The following is a 19,544-nucleotide window of genomic DNA, read 5'->3' as shown; positions in this document are numbered from 1 at the left end:
AAAGCAGAGGACACAAATGGGTATGATCATTGCTTTATGAATAGTCTTAATTCCATTTAGGAATTAGGCATTCTGGCTCTTATGTTTCATCTGTAAAATGGGAGGATTTGGTTTAGATGAAGTCAAAGTTCCTGTCTAAATGCTAAGACATGGGTGGGGGTGCACTTCTGTTTCCTCCTCCTCTCCTGGGCTTTCTAGATGATTACACTGAACCCAGGAAAGCCCCCAAATCGAGAGAAGATTGGGGTGGGGGGAGAGACACCACAAGGATACTCACATGTATTTCCCTCTTGTCTTTTATGAGTTACGAGAGGCTTAACCCAGTGGTGAAGAGCACTGACCTGGGTTGGCATCCTGGTCCCACCGTGCCCTGGCTGGTGACCTGGGGCAGTGGGATGTCTCTGTGCCTTAGTTTTCTCCTTGGCAAAGAGGGGATAATGGCTGTATCTGCCTCAGAGGGTCATCACGATGATGAGATAAGAGAGCATGTGTGTGGAGGGCTCAGTCCAGTGCCCGGCTCCCCGTGAGTGCTCCTGCGGATGCCAAGGGTACCCAGGGCGGAGCTGCCACCACGGCCCAGGTCCCCTCCCGCGTCTGCCGCCGGGCACCCTTGGCTTAGCTCCAGGCCTGACCCGGCTGTGTTTGCATCCTCAGGAGTGTGCCGATGCTGCCTCCCCAGCTCTGTCTCTGGCTGAACTGAGGACGGCGTGCAGCGACAGCGAGCTGGCCGCGGAGTTCGCCAACGCCATCCGTCGGTAAGCGCCCAGCCCTCAGCCCAGATGCGCCGTTTGGTCCAGGAGGGACGGCTGGGTTCTGAGTTCTCCCGGCTGCTGACATCCGCTCCTCTTGGAGCATTACAGGCTGCCTGGGAAGGAGGAGGCACCCATACGGCTTTCTTTTGCCCAGGCCTAGAGGCCAGAAAGGGGAGTGACAGGGAGAATACATACAGTCATTTCACCTGCAGAAAGAAAAGTTCTCTTTCTTGGCTTTTATGTTGTGGTGTGGCATTGGCTAGAACCTCAGGACTGTGTTAAATGGTGACGATCAAAACAGGCATCTTTTGGTATCACTGGGATAGACTATTGTAAGTATTTTGTTGGATCTTTAGGGAATTTTTAAAAATTTTATTATGTATTTATTGGCTGTGTTGGGTCTTGGTTGCTGAGCATGCGCTTTCTCTAGTTGCAGCAAACAGGAGCTTCTCTTCCTTGCAGTACACGGGCTTCTCTTGTTGCAGGGCACCGGCTCTAGGCACATGAGCTTCAGTAGTTGCGGCACATGGGCTCAGTAGTTGTGGCACAGGCTTAGTTGCTCGGCGGCATGTGGGATCTTCCCGGACCAGAGATCCAACCCGTGTCCCCTGCACTGGCAAGTGGATTCTCAACCACTGTGCCACCAGGGAAGTCCAGGAATTTTTAACAGTTTCTTTGGCTGCTTTATACGTATATTATATTCCTCAAATATAAAGATAATGAAGTTGACTGAAGGAAAAAAAAAAAAAACAGGCATCTTTATCTTGTTTCCAGCTTCACTGAGAATGCCTCCCTCTGCATCTCTGTCTCTTTCCTATCAGACAGCCTCATTGTTTATTCACTGCGGGACATTCTCCCTATTGTGGTTGTTTTTTTCCCCTCTTCTCTTTCTCTCTACATCTGTCTTCCATCTCCTAACTTTTCATACTCTCACGACCCTTCTGCACTCTGTTCTAGAGCAGAGCTGTCCACTAGAGAGGTAATGCAAACCATACCTAATGTCCTAAACGTTCTAGGAGCCACATTTAAAAAGTAAAAAAAACAGTACAGTCCATTTTAACAACTTATTTTATTCAATGCATCCAAAATATCATTTCAAAGTGTAAATTGATATTTTTAAAAGATATTAATGAGGTACCTTATTTTTCTAAATTTTTTTTTACTAAATTTTCAAAATCTGTAAATTTAGTAAATTTACAATTACAGCACATCTCAGATTCAAACCAGCCAATATTTCCAGCGCTCAGCAGCTTGTGTGGCTATGGCAGTCCTATTGGAGAGAGCGGTTCTGGGGAGGTCCTTCAGCTCCACTTTCCAGCTCACTAATTTATTCCTTCACTAGAGCCATCATGGTGTTTGGCTGATGTGTTGAGTTTATTTTGGTGATGAAATCTATCATATTTTGTGTAATGATATGATATCTTCTTGCCTCTCTCTGAGGATACTTATTATACTTATTCTAAAATGTTATTTTGCCTACTGTTTCCTCACATGTGAGTTTTGAGAGCTGAGTTGTGTGACTCTTTCTTGGCTTTGGCTCACAAGCTCACCTTCTGGGCTTCCTATTCATCCCCGCTGCCGACGGGTCTCCAGGCCACGTATCTGACCCAAGTGTCTGGTCCCCTCCAGGTCTGACAGCCAGTACCGCTCGCTGAAGCACCTCTGAATCCCCTTCTTCCTTTTGTAGCAGCTTTCTTCTATGTGCATTTTGAGTTGAGGTTTCCTTTTTCAAGAAGAATAAAAATCTGCCTTTCCTTTCCTACGACTGCTCATGGTTTCTGGCAGACAAAGAGCACTCCTTAGCTTCCATCGTGCTTGAGGATCTTTTTAAAAATACATTTGCCATTGTTTCTGGGGATTTGGGGAAGGAGGGGAAGCCTGCAGTGTGCTCAGGCTGCTGCCTTGGTCCAGCCGGAGCTGTTTATCGTACAGTGTAGCCTCCAGGCTGAGAGTGGATGGAAGGCTGCCTTGTGGGGAACCTCACCACCCTCCTGATTTACTCACTGCCACTTTTTGTCTTTCCTTCCAAGTTGTAATAGCTCAGTTTTTACACTGCCAGCGCCTCTGGCCATGTGGTTAAATGGTAATCTCTTTGCTTGAGGCAGGAAGAGAGACGCTGTATGGAAAATGCCCTCAGCTAGTCCTAATGACGAGATTGTGCCAGAAACTCAGGATGCAAACAACCTCCTGCTTCCAACAGGGAGCCATTTGGATATTGTATCTGTAAGCTAAGCCCCTGCGTTTTTCAAGTTTCCCGAACCTCAGAGGCCTTCGCTGGCACAAGCAGGACGCAGGTTCTGCTGACTAAACATAAAGAGATTTCATTTGTCCTGTCAGTCACAATGGATTTCCAATAGCCAGCCTTAAGTTGCTTAGCATGGATTTCTAATCAAGCCCCAGATATATGGAGCCAAGAAAGAACCCACAGGGCTACAGGCAAAAGGAAAGTAACATAATTATACTGTAAATATAGCTTAGAAACTGGAATCGTCATTTCATGAGGGTATATAATACAGACACCTAAGGGCTGAGGTTTGGGGATGTTTTTATTTTCAAAAAATCAAATGGAAACTACCACGTTCTTTGAAGGTATTAAATCATCGCTGAGCTAGTAGTGGTTGAGTCAGTTGAGGGAATCTTCCCAGAATTTTCAGACATATTCCTTCCTTGGAAAAGGATGGTTCCAAACACCAAAGCTGTGGGCCAGGGGAACCAGACTGAAAAGAGCAGGTGTGGAGAGGGGGATGGGGCAGAGGCTAGGCGTGGTCTTTTCTGGAGGAGAGCCCCTAGGAAGGTGCCCTGTGACACTCCAGTCTCTAGTCCTAGGTCCCTGCCCTGTCTCAGCCTAGTCTCTCCAACACCTAGCCAGGCTGCAGCCTCCGTCGGGCCCCTGTTCCCCAACCCTGCTCTCTCGGTGTGTCTGCTCCCAGCCTTCTGTGTGGAACAACACCAGGCCTCCATGCAATCACACATTTACCACCTACCTCCCATCTGGTCTGATTTCATTCCCTCCACTTCCATGAACGTTGATGGTGGTTTCCTGGCTCTGGGATTGCCATAAACCTCCATCTGGACGACCAGGTTTCCAGTCTTGCACATGAGGAGTTTTCTTATCAGGGCACCTTGTCTTTGCTGTCGTCTCGTAGGCTGTGTGCTGTGAAAGCCTTCTCCATCCCAGATCCCCCTCTTGCTCGTGGTCCTAGTAAAATTTAACTGCACAGCCTTTCCACCAAAGAAGTAAACTATAAAAATGCAGTTCAGGAGAGAGAATTTTCAGGAATGAGTCATCTTTGTACTTATGTGGTATTCGTGTAGCCTGCCTTCGGGACCCGAGCCCAGCTGAGAGGAGCAGACGGTTTCATCTCTGACACGCTTAGGAGGCAGTGAGGAGCAGGTGGTGTTCTCCATGTGATGTGGGCAGAGGCAGGGGGAGGGGGAGGCTGGCACAGCAAGGCCGAGCGGTTTCCCAAGGTCACACAGCGAGGCAAGCATGCGCCCCTCCACCCCGCTTCTCTGCTGGAGCCCCCTGTGCAGGCAGAGATTTGCTTACAGGTGAGTGTGAGCTGAGCCCGCTCGTGTGGGCTCACCTACCCCTGGACCCCCTGTAGTGTGCATGGCCTGGGTGAACGGGAACGCCTGTGCTCCCGGTACACAGCCGCACCCCTGTCCACCGCAGGCTGAGGGGCACACGAACTGCTGGCGGTGGGGGTGGACTTCCTCAGACGCACAGACCCCAGGTCATTAAAAGGTAAGGATGCTGTGCCCCTCAGTGCTGGGGGACAGGCAGGAGTTAGGAAAGGGCTGTGACGTGGGGAGCAGCAGCACGTGGCACCACCTCAGATGACTCCACACCCCCTGTCACTGGGCCCCCAAACAGGGCAGGACCGGCTCCAGCTCCCACCCAGGCACCGCAGACGTCGGCCACCCTGGCCCTGCAGGAGGCTGTGCTCATGTAGTCGCAGGCCTGCCAGGGGCTCTGCAGAGCCCTTCGGGGAACTGGCAGCTGCCACCTGTGTCTGCACGTGCCAGATGGTTCTGCAAAATGCTAAATGGAGGCAGTCAACTAATGGCAGCAGCCGCCCTGTCCAGGACAGGATGCGCCCAACTCATCAGCAGAGAAGGGGCACTTAGACTTCCTTTTATGTCTCTGATGAGTAACGGGCGAGCTGCTGCTGCTGCTGGGAGAGGGCTGTGCATCAACCCCTGTAAGGGACATCGGGGGCAGGCGGGCCCCGTCTGGTGAGGGTGGTCACAGGAGACCAGATCTGCAGGACCCGGGTGTGCCTGTGTCGGGAGGGGGGAGCTGGCCCATCAGGGAGACATACAAGGCGGCTTCTCAGAGTTCAAAGAGACGGAGTGAGAACTCCCCTTCACCCCGGGCCCGTGGGCCTCCACCGCTGGGTGAATTACTCTGAATGGAAGGGAGTCCACATGACATATCTAGCCGCAGAGGTGACACAGAAACCAAGAAAAGAAAATGTTTCAAAGCAAGGAAGCGACCACTTCAAATTGGGGTGGGTTAAGAAGGGGAAAGGCAAGAAGCGAAGACAGCTGGTGGGAGAAGGTTGCTGTGCAGAGAGAGAGCTATGGAGGAACTCTTTCTAAGGAGGAGGTCCCAGAGCACATCTGTGTGCACTGAGGATGACCCCGTAAGAGGGGGCGTCTCTCCAGGTCACAGAGTAACTTTACAAGATGCAGATCTGATGGTTACCCTCACACTAGTGTTCCTTTGGTGGGTAACAAATTACCACCAGCTTTGCAGCTTAAAACAATGCCTATTCATTAGCTCACCGTTTCCGTGGGTCAGTAGTCTGGGCACAGCATGACTGGCCTCTCTGCTTAGGGTCTTACAAGGCTGCAGTCAAGGTGTCATCCAAGGCCCTGTGCTCATCTGGAGGCTCTTGGGGAGAATCCGCTTCCAGGCTCGTTCAGCCTGTTGGCAGAAGTTAGCTCCTTGGGGTTGTAGGGCTGCCATCCCATCTTCTTGCTGGCTCTTGGCCAGGGGTAACTCCCAGCTCCTAGCGGCCTCTAGAACGCCTTCTGTACAGACTCCCCAGTCCTCAACACAGCAAGCACCTCCCTCTCAAACCCCTTTCCTGCTTCAGATCTCTTTCCAGGAAGAACCCAGTCCTTTTTAAGGGCTCACCTATTTTGGCCAGGTCTACCCAGAATCTTTTCTTTCTTTTTTTTTTTTTTTATTAAAGTATGGTTGAATTACAATGTTAATTACTGCTGTACAGCAGAGTGACTCAGTCATACATAGATATATACCTTCTTTCTCATATTCTTTTCCATTATGGTTTATCACAGGATATTGAACATAGTTCCCTGTGCTACACAGTAGGACCTTGTTTATCCAGAATCATCTTAAGATCAACTGTTTGAGGCCTGAATTACATCTGCAAAATTCCCTCACAGCAGCACCTAGTTGAGTCTTTGATTGAATAACTGGAACGTGTGTATATACTAAGGGGCCAAAATCTCGGAGGCTGTTCAGAATTCTGCTTCCCACACCTCATTACCCGAGACCTTCCAGTGACTCCAGCTGTCTGTGTCCAAGCTCCTTAGCAAGTGTGCTTCTCCACCCTCACCTTATCACATGCCCCCTCCCACCGAGCCACACCAACCACCCGCTCTCTCTGTGCCTCTGGGACTTCACTCCTGCTGCCACCTCTGCCCTCACACCACCGAACCCTTCGTCCCAAGCACTCACATCAGGTGCCACTTCCCTGTATATAAAATGTATTTATTTATGTATTTGGTTCCTGTGTGCCCTGAATTTCATTCTGTCAGAGAACACATCATTGCTCTGCTTCTTACGTGCCTGCCTCTCCTTCCCCTGCTTCACCCTCTGCTCCCTGCAGGAGAATCCCTCAGGGGGCAGAGATCATGGCTTCAACTCTGATAACTGTGTTCCTTCTAAGTAGTCCCTAAATGATCTCAGCCCACTGGACATCTCCCCCTAATATCAGGCTATAGCCTTAAAACACAGCATGTCCAAAACAGAAATCATAATCTTATTTCCTCCTGCCCTTTGAAATTGGCCTCTTCTTCAGAATTCCTATTTGTATTAAAAAAGTAGACTCTCCTAGTGACCCAGGATGATAACTTAGAAGTCTCCTATCTCTGCCTCTTGTCAGCAGACTGTATTGGTTTTTATTCCTTAAAATCTTATCCATGCCATGCCATTTGCATTGCCTTCTCCTGAGTTTAGTCCTCAACCCCTTACAACTCAGAGTAGCATCCCAATGGGTCATTCTACCATTAGTCTCATCTTTGTTCTGCCTCCCAAAATACCTGAAAACACACTTCCTGTGGCTCTGCAGATACACCTTCAGCGGCTTGGCCTTCAAGATGATCTGTCAGTCCCTAACTTAACTTCCTAGCCCATATTTCAAACGTTCTGTGGTCCAGATTCACCTGGGCAGTTCATCTTTCCGAGAGCATGCCCTTTGCTCTATCCCCACTCCCACCCCGCCGTGTCTCTCTCAACCTGGGGACCCTGCCTTCTCATCCCCTCTCGCAGGACACTCATCTTCCTGAAGCTTCCTGGGTCACCTCTTCTCTGCACCCCTGATGGTACAGACCACTTCTCACCCATCGGTGCCTGCAGAGCATGTGGTTGTCAGAGGGCCTTAGAACAAACCACAGCAAGACTCCTTGAGTTCAAATCCATGTCTGAGTTCCAAAAATATCTTCCCAGCATCCAGGCTTGTAGGAAAGAACAACTGACCATGAAAGAAAAGATGGCACCGGTTGAGCCCTATTTCAGCAGCTGTGGATTAATACTGTTTTTGAGCTGTACACGTAGCAAATTGAAATGAAGAGGGAACTGGTTGGAGTCCTTTTAAAGAGGGAGCCCCCACTGAGCAAACAAGCATCAGAATCTGCACTATTTTATTAGTAGGACCACTATTTTTAAAGGTGCTGTTTTATTAAACTTGCACTTGCTGATTCTTCCTATGTGGATGATTTATAATAGCAATCAGGCAATGGAAGTTGTGCTTAGAATTCCATAAATGCACAGGGGTCTGCAGGACGTTAATGGAATACAGAGTGCGCCTATGAGTTCATTACCATGTAAATAAATGGCTGAGCTGTATTGCCACCTCCCATGGCACAGGGACAGACCAGTGCTCATCCTGGGGATTGAGGTGGGCATCGCTTGGGTAACTGAGATTTCTTTATATTTCTGTCACTCCCCCCCCCCCATATTCCAAAAGCTCAGAGAGAAGGCCTTCCCCTGGATCTCATAAAGGCAGAGTGATGGAGAACATCCAAGCACCCTGTAGTGTGGGCAAGGTAGCGGTGTGCAGATGAGCAAGAAGCATGGTCATAGGGAGGTCTGGGCCGCCATCTCACTGCTACTCCTGGCAGACTCTCCACAGCACAGCACCTGCAGAGCATCATTGTCTGGGACACCCCCTCCTTGGTTCCACAGGCCTGGGCTCTTCACCAGAGAGCTGTCTTCCACTCCACTGCCTGCTCTTTATGAGTCAGCTTACTTCAGCGAGATGCTGAAGAGCAGGCTTGCAGACAGACCCCTGTGTGCATCCCAGCTCCACAGGCATAACTGGCAAGTCTCTTCACTGCACCTCAAGTGTCTCATCTAGAAAACTAGAATAATAACAGTTATTATTATAGGCTCCAAGGCTTGTGGTGAGAAATAACTTCATCCTTGCAAAGGACTTAGAGCTGTTACTGCTGGCTGGATTTTCTAAAGGATGAGTAGTTATGGACTGTAATGGCTACCATGAAAGAAATAAATAGGGTCATAGTCACTGTGATTTTTTTTTTTTCTTCAAAAAAACAGATTGCAGTGAATAATGGGGAAATGACAAGGTGCTGGGATGTCATAACTCTGGGACATTTGTTTAGACAGGTGGTCAGGGTGGGCTTCTCTGAGGTGACATTTAAGCTGAGATGAGGAGGAGGAAAAGTAGCCGAGTGGAGGAAGTTCATCCCAAGCAAAGGGGATTGAGTCTACGGGGTTCTGTCCTGGGAAAAAGCTTGGTGTGTGCTAAGAATGGTTAAGATTCCAGCATGCAAGGGGGAAGGAGATACCAAAAACTGGGTCAAGCAGGGCCTTATAGTCAAAGACAGGCCATGGTCTTTATTCCTAATGTGGGGCAATAATATGATCTGATTTGTCATATTAAAAAATTCCTCTGGCCACTCTCTGAAAACAAAGGTGAAGCAGAGAAACCAATTAGAAGGCTCCTGTGGTTGTCCAGGTGAGAAGTGATGGCAGCTTGGACCTGGGTGGTGGTGGCAGGAATGGCACCCATCTGGTAGGTGGGGGTTGCTGCTGAGTGGACGTGGAGGACAAGGAAAAGGGAGGGTCAAGGCTGACTCAAGACTGGTGTTGGCAACTGGGCAAATGGTCTTGCCAGCTGCTGACAAGGGAGGAAGCGTGGATGGGGAGACCATCTCAGAAGTTCTGCTTTGGACATGCTGAATTGAAGATGCCCGTTAAGTAGAGATGTCAAATAGAGAAGTCCAGAGATCCGAGGAAAGACCTGAAGGTTTAGAATTTTTTAGCATGTAGGTAGCTTTTAGGAAAATAAATGGGAATGGAGAGAATCGAGTAAAGAAAGGGTGGGATATAAAACAGGGTCCAGGCCCAAGTCCTAAGCACTCCCCACATGTAGAGGTGGAGTAGAGAGTGAGGAGCCAGGGCAGAAGATGAAGGGAACGGCTGGGGAGTGGGATGCAATCCAGGCGCTCAGGGAAGAGAAGTGCCAGCAAGTAATATCAGGACAGAGAGGGCTCTTCACAAGTGGCAACACCCAGATCATCAGTGACCTCACGAGCAGTTTCAGTGGAGACAGAAGCCTGGTTGGGGGTTAACAAGTAAATGGAAGGTGAGGAAAAGGAACCACATATGCAGGCAGTTCCCTCCATGACTAATTCCAGGTACTAATGAGCAATTACTAAGAACTTCCAGGCCCCGTGGCTGCGACTCCCTGCAGTTCGGTCTGATTACAGCTCCTCTGGAAGGTTTCCTGGCTGGTATAGCCACTCCCCACCTCATCAAGCCCCGGCTCTCGTCTTGTCTCCTCATTTGGACTTGGTGATGAGAGCACTGCAGCTGACCTTTTTACTTGAGGAAGAATGCAGCCTCCTTCCTGATGGCCCCAAGAACCCTGCTTCCAAACTCCAGGGCACACTGACAGCATCACCGCAGACGCCTGCGAGGCCGTCCCCTGCTCAGGCTGCCCGCCTGGTTTTTCTCATCACCTGCAAACTCCCACCCCAAGTCTGCCTCTCACATCTCCTGTGTACACGCCACTGCGGACAGTTATGCTTCCGTTAGATAAAAAGCATCTCTGGCTGTGTCTCTAGAGTAAGATTCAGAGGACCTTTTGTAACCAAAAATAACCTTTTGCCCCGGGGTGGGGGGAGTGGGAAGACCTGTAAGTGAAATCCACATGGGGGGGTGGGGGGAGTGGTAACTGTAGGAGCCAACAGCATTGTCTTCCTGCTGCTACAGGTGCATATTCGTGAGGGCCTATACTACTGAGTGTGAAAAAGCAAGGAAGGAATTACACAGTTCTGGGCATTCCAGAGAACACTGTGTGTACACATTACCATGGAGGGGGCAAGTGGAACATGTAGTGTTTAATTTGTACTTTCTCATTTGCGTGGAGCCTATGAAAGTGCTCCTTTTAGTCTTATTACCTAGAAAAACCATATATAAATTCTTTCTTAACTGAAAGCCAAACAGATTTGAATTAGAAACTAGAAGGAACAGGAGAATGGTTGCGGTTCCAAAGTGACTTGGATTAGCAGGTTTATGGTTCTCGGTGTTTTTCAAGTCATCTTTTGAAAATCTCAAGAAAGCTGTGGTCTTCACAAAAGTAGAACCTTGCATGTAATTTTGCTTAAAAATTCAGAGTTCAAGGCCACATGAGGCTCATCTGTAGACCCAGGTAAATAGCACTGCTGCCTTACCATAGTTTCCCAAATTTGTACAATAATCAGAGTCACCTGAGGCATTCTTTTTTATTGCACTATAACAGACACATAACATTATATTAGCTTCTGGTGCAGTGTGATGATTCAGTATTTGTATATATTGCAAAATGATCACCACAATCAGTCTCGTTAAGATTTGTCACCACAAATAGTTACCAAAAAAATTTTACTTCGAATAACTTTTAAGATCTTCTATCTTGGCAACTTTCAAATACGCAATACAGTAATATTAAGTACAGTCACCATGCTGTACACTATGTCCTCAGGACTTATTTTATAACTGGAAGTTTGTACCTTTTAACCCCTTTCACCCATTTCGCCCACCCTCAACCCCACCTCTGGCAGCCACCAATCTGTTCTGTGTATCTATGAGCTTTCTTTTTGGTTTTTTAGATTCCATATACAAGTGAGATCATACAGTATTTGTCTTATTTCACTTGGCACAATGTCCTCAAGGTCCATCCTTGTTGCAAATGGCAGAATTTTACTTTTTTATGGCTGAATAATATTCCATTGTGTGTATATATATCACTCTTTATCCATTTATCTGTTGATGGGCACTTAGGTTGTTTTCATATCTTGGCTATTGTAAATAGTGCTGCAGTGAACATGGGGGTGCAGATATCTTTTCAGGTGGTGATTTCATTTGCTTTGGATAAATACCCAGTAGTGGAATTGCTGGATCATCTGTTAGTTTTATTTTTAATTTTTTGAGGAACTTCCATTCTGTTTTCCATAGTGGCTATACCAGTTTACATTTCCACAAACAGTACACAGGGTTCCCCTTTTCTCTGCATCCTTACCAACATTTGTTATTTCTTGTCTTTTTTATAATCATTCTGACAAGTATATCTCATTGTGGTTGTGATTTGCATTCCTGATTAGTGACGTTGAGCATCTTTCCATATGCCTGTTAGGCATCTGATGTCTTCTTTGCAAAAATGTCTATTTAGATCTTCTGCTCTTTTTCTTCCTTTTTTTTTTCTTTTAATTTTCTCTTTCTGCTCATTTTTTAATCAGGTTGTTTTCTTTGCTATTGAGTTGTATAGATTCTTCATGTATTTTGGGTACTAACCCCTTACTGGACACATGATTTGTAAACATTTTCTCCCATTCAGTAGGTTGCTCTTTCATTCTGTTGGTTTCCTTTGCTGTGCAGAATTTTAGTTCAGTGTTGTCCCATGTCTTTATTTTTGCTTTTGTTGCCTTTGCTTTCGGTGTCAGATTTAAAAAATCACCACCAAGATCGATGTCAAGGAGCTTACTGCCTGTGTTCTCTCCTAGGAGTTTGATGGCTTCAGGACTTACTAGGTCTTTAATCCATTTTGAGTTAATTTTTGTATATGGTATAAGACAGTGATCCAGTTTCATTCTCTTGCATGTAGCTGTCCAGTTCTCCCAAGACCATATATTGAAGAAACTGTCCTTTCCCCATTATATTTATATATATTCTTGGCTCCTTTGTTATAAATTAATTGACCAGGTAAGTGTAGATTTATTTCTGAGCTCTCTATTCTGTTGTATTGATCATGTGTCTCTTTTTTATGCCAATACCATGCTGTTTTGATCACCTAGAGTACTTCTTGAAAGTATACTTCCTAGGTCTCAACCCAAACCTACTGAATCAGAATCCAGGGATACCCCTGGTACTGTTACTATAAACACATGCTCTAGAGCAGCACTGTCCACTACTAAACATCACATGAGCCACAAAGGCAAGCCATGTGTATAGCTATGTTTTCTAGTAGCTACATTAAAAACTGTTAAAAACTAGGAAATTAACATATTTAGCCAAATGTATCTAAAGTATCGTTTCAACATATATTCCGTATTTTTTTAGTTAGGATACTTTTACTCTCTGTTTTTTCACATTAAGTCTTCAAATTCCAGTGTGTACTGTACACTTACAGCACATCTCCGTTCAGACTGGCTGTTGCAAGTGCCCAAGTGGCCTCCTGACACTAGCGGCTGCATGTGAGAGGCAGCTCTAGAGCTGCTACCATGCAGGGGTTTAGTGTTTCAGTCCAGACAAGCAACACCAGAGGCATGACTCTTACTGCAGGTATCTGCCTCACTCAAACAAAAACAGGTACAAAGTAACTCACATTTCAGGTTTGAGGTGTAGCCTGTCTTTATAGCTTTAAATAAATCAGCATCATGGTTCTACCCTAGCTAGCATCTGGACAGCAATTCACTCCCACCTCCCTTCCTGAGGCCTCAGGTGTTCTGGAGAGAGTTCTCAGCTCCCAGAGGTAGCTTCCCACCCCTAGCCCAGGGATGGACAGGGTCTGTGAGGGCTTCTCTTGCCCTCAGGGGTTCTCTCCTCCATCGGAGCCTGCCAGGGCAGGAAGGTTCCCTCCAGTCCCCAGGGGTCTGGGCTCTTTGTTTTGTGGGAGCTGGGCTTTCCACACTCCCCCTTTGGGGCTGGGGCAGGGATGTGGATTTAATTAGCCGGTGGGGCAGCGGTATTGCTCCAGGCAGTTTTATGCTGTGAATTTGAATTCATGTTAGATTTTAAATTCTCTTTATAATCTTCTTTTCCTTTGCACTATTAATCAACTTTAGAATAAAAGATAAAAGAATTGAAACAGTAACAAAATGTGAAACAAATAACCCTTCCCTATTCTTTTTAACCTGAGGAAGAGGGGAAAAATCTTGCACTTTCTCCCAGCTTTCCCTCCGGTGACAGAGAGCTGCCCGCAGGGCTGAGGGGATGGGTTGGGAGGAGGGGCCACCCTCCCAAGACACCATTCTCACTTAAGGGCAGGAAAGAGTGCCACTCTTGGGTTCCGGTGAGAAATGCAGCCAGATCTGAGGGGATTTGCTGGTGGCTGCTAGGACCCAGGAGTAACCTCAGTAGACAGGAGGCACTAGCTGGAAGGTTCTGCAGGGGCTGCTTCTCCTTAGGCTGGTGGGAGGAAGTCACTGGGTGTTATGTACAATTAAAAAGATCTTTCCCCCAACATCCTCACTCACAAAAGCAGGCCTGGATTTCTTGTGTTGCAATTCCTTCCTTCATTAATGATCCTGGGAAGCTGGCACTGTACTTACAGTAGCTGGAGGGAGAAATATAAAAGATCAGAGATTTGAAAAACCGGGAAGGGAGAACCAGGGCTGAACCACTGAGCATCTGAGAGTCCTCCCCTCCTTGCTATAGGAAGCACAACTGAGACTCCGCACACACTTTACAAAACATCCAAAATTATAAACATATCAAGCAACTCGAAATGAGTAAAATAGAAAATGAAAGCGTTCCGTCATTTCCCTTCCGGGAGTTCAGCACTGTTGAGTGTTTAGCCTTCTAGTCAGTCATTACAGTGTGTCAACTATTCACACATTTGTCATTGTTTTTGCAAACAAGACATCCAATAAAACTCACCCTTTTCTCTTGACAATATATCAGATACCCTTCCATGCCAGTGCATGTCCATCTGCATTTTTTATTAACAATGCAGAGCATTTCAATAGAACCAATAGTAGACCTTGAGTTACTTAACCAGCCTCTGGTTGTTTCCCATTGTTAGCTGTTAAAACCAGTGCTGAAGTGAATCCAACTGTAATCTCATCTATCTTTAGGAACCTACATTCATACTGTTTCTATAAGAAAAATTCCTAGAAGTTGCTTAGTCAAGGGATGGGTTCATTTTTTATTTTGCTAGATGCTGCCAGCCTGCCTTCCAGAACGATTGTGCTCATTTACATTCCTTGTACACTCATGCGTTGTTTTTAGAGGAATTTCTTCCCTAAGTCCTGGTTACTCTGTATGCTCCAAGGTATCACATACCTTCAGTGACCTGTTTTTACAACGGCAGACTGCCAGGTGTGCCACGTGTGACAGTAACAGAGTGACACCGTGCCAGTGGTGGGGACCTCGGGAAGGAGGGGGTAACATCTTCCTGCCCAGGTCTTATGCTCTTGTGGCAATTAGAGGAAGGCAATAAGCTGACTGGACACCAAAAACCTCCTAAGTCAGTTAGCTCGGGCCACTGTAGTAGTAAAGACTCAACAGAACTTGAAGCCAAAGTGTGGGAGTCTAACAAAAGTGCAAATATAACTTCCATACTTTAAATGTGATCAAGGACCTTCAAAATGAGCATACCAATTCTCCCTCTACGGTGACCAACTTTTTTTATTTTGCAAGGTAGGATCGTGTTGATTTCACTGAGTAGAGACTTGTCCCAGGTAGATAACCCAGACCAGATTTGTGCTCTCAAATGCCCAAGTGGTTCAGGATATGCTTAATTGGCACACTTGGAAAAGGGCATGGAGACCAAGACAGGGCTTTGTGGTCAGACTGTGCTCTGCTTGCTGAGCATCTGGTCTGCCCACAGCAGAAAGGAACTTGATGAGTTTCCCATCTGAAAGACGAGAAACAACTTCCCAACTTGTTCCTTTACAACACACACTTAGATCTCTAAAGGGCCCTTATCATTAAAAGCAGACTCCAGTGGGCCTTCAAGAGTGCAGGGGTGAGGTGTTCAGGCTCTGCAGAGGGGAGCTCTTGTGCCCTCTAGTATCTCCCCTTTGGTCTGTACTCCTGCCTTTGGACTTGGCAGGCTCAGCCTTCCTCCTGTCTGCCAAGGCAGCAGCCGTCTCCATCATCTCAAGTTACTCATCGCATGCTCGTCTCTCCTTGATATAGAGAAAAGAAGTTAAAGGCCAGAGTCCAAGAGTTGGTGAGTGCCTTAGAAAGACTCACCAAGAGCAGTGAAATCCGACACCAGCAATCAGCGGAGTTCGTTAATGACCTAAAGCGAGCCAACAGGTAAAATCTTCCCATCTGTAATCCGCAGCGGTTCTTGGACTCATACACCAGGGAGAACATTTCCATAATTGCTGGGAATCAACTGTAAAGAGCAGTGAGTCCTCAACTGTCTCTCTTAGAGCCCGATCTTCCCTAGGACATCATTTCTCAGTGTCCCACAGAAACCTAAGAAATACCCCGTAAGGAGTCCTTGGGTCAGATGTGTCTGGGGAATGCAGCAGACTGTGGTCCCCTCTTAACACTTCATATAGGAAAGGTTCTGAGAAGTCATAGAGTTAAAAAAATTCAGCCTATGTTTAAGCCAGTGTTTTTCAAGCAAAATTGGCTACAGAACTTTTTATTTGAGCAACATTCAAAAATCAGGCGGAAGACTTTAAGGAGCACTGCTCTAAGCCAGCACCCTCAGACATTCTGAGATTTTATCTACTGATAAATCTCATTTGAGAAACTAAAACAAATCTTAAGTTTTTATTCACTTACCAAAAAAAAAAAAAAAAAAAAAACACCCACAACTCACTACATGTAATACAAATGGCATTTATTTTAAAAATTACTGTTTTCCAAAAAATAATTAGAATGGCACTGTTTTTACAATTTTGCAAATATCTTTAATGTCTGGTTTAAGACAGCTGGATTCTCACATCTGCTTCTACAGGCAATGTATTGTTTTGAAACATAGTGAGAAAACCGAGCCCCACGTAGATCTGTAGTTAGAAAATAAGCGACCTCACTGATCTCCCTTGAGAAGGCTTTGGGAATACTGGGGGTTGGTCCTCAGACTACACTTTGAGAACCTGACAGTATATGGAAGGGATCTGGGGTGCTGTTTTTGGACCAGAGAGGGTATGGGGACTTGCTTAGCTCTGGGCTCAGCCCCTGCCCTCTTCCCCCAAAGGCCTGTGCCCTCTGTTTGGCTGACAGCATTAGTTTATGGGCTGTGCGCTCTGAATCCCATCAGCCCAAAGCATAAAGCGAAGCCATTGGTGCCTCTCTGCCGTCATCCTTGGTGAGGTGACTTAGACGACAAGTGGGTGAGGAACTCTCTCCTGCAACTGCCACTGGACCATGTTGCGAGAAGCCATGGAATAGCCAACAGACCCACTATTTTTATTTCCATGACAGATTTCTGGGATCCAGCTACCTTTTCTGCTGGTCTGTTTTGGATGTGGCTAGTTTGGATTGCTGGTTTAAACCCCTCCCAATATGTTGGTGACAAGCCTCTACCAGTCAGGCTGAAGTAATCGTGGTTAAGTCAATACATGAGTGGCCACGAGTGTTGAAATACTAACCACTTGATTTCAAATTCTTACTGAAGAGGCTGAGTGACCTCTGTTTCTTCAGAGTGGTACTTACTGGACCAGGTTACCCAGTAGACATGACCATATGTATCTCAGTGCTACTTAGGATAGGTCTTCATTCTCATTTCCCTCTGTTCCCACATAGCAACCTGGTGGCTGCCTATGAGAAAGCAAAGAAGAAGCATCAAAACAAGCTGAAGAAGCTGGAGTCTCAGATGATGGCCATGGTGGAGAGACATGAGACCCAAGTGAGGATGCTCAAGCAAAGAATAGCTCTGCTGGAGGAGGAGAACTCCAGGCCTCACACCAACGAAACTTCACTTTAATCAGCTCCCGGGCTCCACAGTTCTGTCCGTGGAAACTAAAGTCTAGCGGGTCAATGAGGAGAGAGGGGCCCCAGAGGACAGAGTACCTGCTGGGAGCAGAAAAGGCAAGGTTGGCAGGTGGGTCAGCACTTGGACAAGGGAGTGGCCTGGACTCAGCCCCGGGGCAAGTGGCTCTGGTGACACGGGGTAGCCTGTATCCAGAGGATCCTGCTCCTCCCCTCCTGGGCTGTGGAACCCCTGCCATGTGTGCCAGCTCTGTGGGTCTTGCTTTTGTTTTCAGCACTGACTCTGTCACTCTCCTACGTTTCTGTTCTGGACATTGTGCATCAGTGGTGTAATCCAGGCATCATCTGTTTAAGACCTTCCATTCTTTTTTTTTTTTTTTTTCCCCTCCTTTTGGTAGACAGCAACCTTATCTCTAGCATTCCCAGTTTCTCCTCTTTCCTCCTCCTTCAGGGGAAGACTGATGGCGGGGGGGGGGGGGCGGGGGGGCACGGTGCTCGGCATCTGGAAGAACTGCTGTTTTTGTTTACTGCAACTAGGCTTTGGTTTTCAAGTGCCAGGTATCAACGCTTAAGATACAGACTGTCACACAGAGCTGTTCTGGGAGGCTGACCACAGGCAGATAGCACACAGGTGGTTCCTTACAGTCCCAGACAGGCTGAAGTTACAGGTAGAGCAGTTTGCTGTGAACCGCTCTGTATGGGTGAATGAAAACTTCTTTTACCTCTCATGTGGAAGCAGGGCTGGGCAGGGAGCGCTCTTTAGAGAGGGATTTTCCCCATCCCCGTGGAGCCTTATTAACAGCCAAGGCTTGGTGTGGAAAGAATCCTGTTGATACATGTAAGGAAACTTAACTTTTGTCAGGAGCTTCTTCCAGAGCAGAGGCACATCAGTACTTTCCCCCACCCCAGGGCACTATGTAATTGCTGTTCTACATGAATCAAAGCTGGTCCACATGAACACAGAGACAGCTCGGGACCTGCCTCTGTTTCTCTAAGGGCAGCAGGCAGGATGCTGAGTGCATCATGTTTTGCAGGCTGATCCCACCAATTTAAGAGATTGCTATTGCAGCACCAGTTCAACACTTCACTCCTGCTGTTACAAAGGGCAGGGAGTGAGGGAGTGGTCGTTGAGGCCTCCTTTTATCCCCCCGAGACATGGTGATGGGTAGCATATCATGCTTCAGCAGGTGAAATTTTAAGCAAAACACTGACAGGACGGGGCAGGACCAAACTACCTGAATTTTTTCAGGAAGGTCTTCCATTTTAAAACAAATTCTCCATCCCTTTTCTACTATAACCTTCCCCTGTTGCAGCTTTCACTTTGTTTTTCAGTTCTTCTGTCACTGCCCTACACTGACTGATACATTTTACAGGACCACTTGCCATTTATTCTGTAGCACCTGAAGATCCACCCAAAGTCACCTATAAGCAATATGCCCAATGCCACAGTTCACAAAGTTCTGCTTATGAGCAGATCACTGCATTCACAGCCCCGTGTCCACGAGCTACTTTCAGAGGGCATGACACAAGTTCCTCAGCCTCTGCACAACAGGGAAGGACACTAGCCACCACCCTGGAAGGCAGAGCAGTTCTATCCTAAAAGCAATCACCCTTCTCTCTCAGGCCAGCAGCGAGGCTGCACCATCCCAGCCGCCCCCCCCCCCCCCAAATCAACTCCTCAGTATGAAACGCCCAGATTTTGGATGCTTTGACAGCTGTGACCCACTGGCTTGTTTCTGTTATAAATCAGGTAAACTTGGTTCTTGTGACATTGTCAATTTTTATTCTTCAGATAGTTTAATTTTGTTACAAGGGAAATGTTTTGGCTGAAAAGTGTGTGCAAAAGGTGTAACGTGTAAGATGAAATCAGTGTTCTGTTTTTCCAGCTTGCTCAGGAAAACATCCTCCCTAAGCAAACTGGGCTGTGCAAAGAACAGGGAGCCATTCATGATTTTCTCTTGTGTGACCTGAACAGGCATCAAAACAGATGGATGGTTTTCATTTTCATTTTCACCAACACTAAAAAGTGTAGCTGATGCAGGACCTCTGTGTGTACCATTCTTGCTCCAAGTGAAAACAGAACCCGCTCTTCTAAGGTCATGAAACTCCTCCAGACCTGGGAAGTCTCGGCTCCTACATTATGAGCCCCAGTATTACTGATCCTCCTTGGCCTCATTTTGAGTTTATACTTCAATATAATACTTTCAGATATATGGTGGTTGGGTGAAAACTATTTCCCCGGCAAAACTGTTACTTTTATAAATGTGTAGAATAAAAGCTATTAAATAGTTGATTACCTTTCCTTGTATTTTTCACATGCTCCTTAACACACAATCCTTGCTGAAGGTGAACCTACGGGCACTTGGTTATTATGCTAATTGCAGGGCTTACTAAAACCGCATTGATTAAATAAATGATTG

The 19,544-nt window shown here is 46.8% G+C and overlaps 1 protein-coding gene across 6 annotated transcripts in view; it reads left to right on the top strand.

Moving 5' to 3' along the window:
* Positions 1-19,415, top strand: part of MCC (MCC regulator of WNT signaling pathway) — a 430,355-nt gene extending 410,940 nt beyond the window's left edge. For all 6 annotated transcript variants that reach the window (XM_057737620.1, XM_057737622.1, XM_057737624.1 and 3 more), the window contains 3 exons: positions 655-755; positions 15,373-15,495; positions 16,939-19,415. In XM_057737620.1, the coding sequence (XP_057593603.1) occupies positions 655-755; positions 15,373-15,495; positions 16,939-17,119 (405 nt within the window). In that variant the 3' untranslated portion in view covers positions 17,120-19,415. The remainder of the gene's footprint in view (positions 1-654; positions 756-15,372; positions 15,496-16,938) is intronic.
* Positions 19,416-19,544: the final 129 nt, after the last annotated feature.

This window comes from Hippopotamus amphibius, chromosome 1 (genome assembly GCF_030028045.1).
Source record: "Hippopotamus amphibius kiboko isolate mHipAmp2 chromosome 1, mHipAmp2.hap2, whole genome shotgun sequence".
Classification (NCBI taxonomy): Eukaryota; Metazoa; Chordata; class Mammalia; order Artiodactyla; family Hippopotamidae; genus Hippopotamus; species Hippopotamus amphibius.
This window is presented reverse-complemented; position numbering and strand designations above follow the sequence as displayed.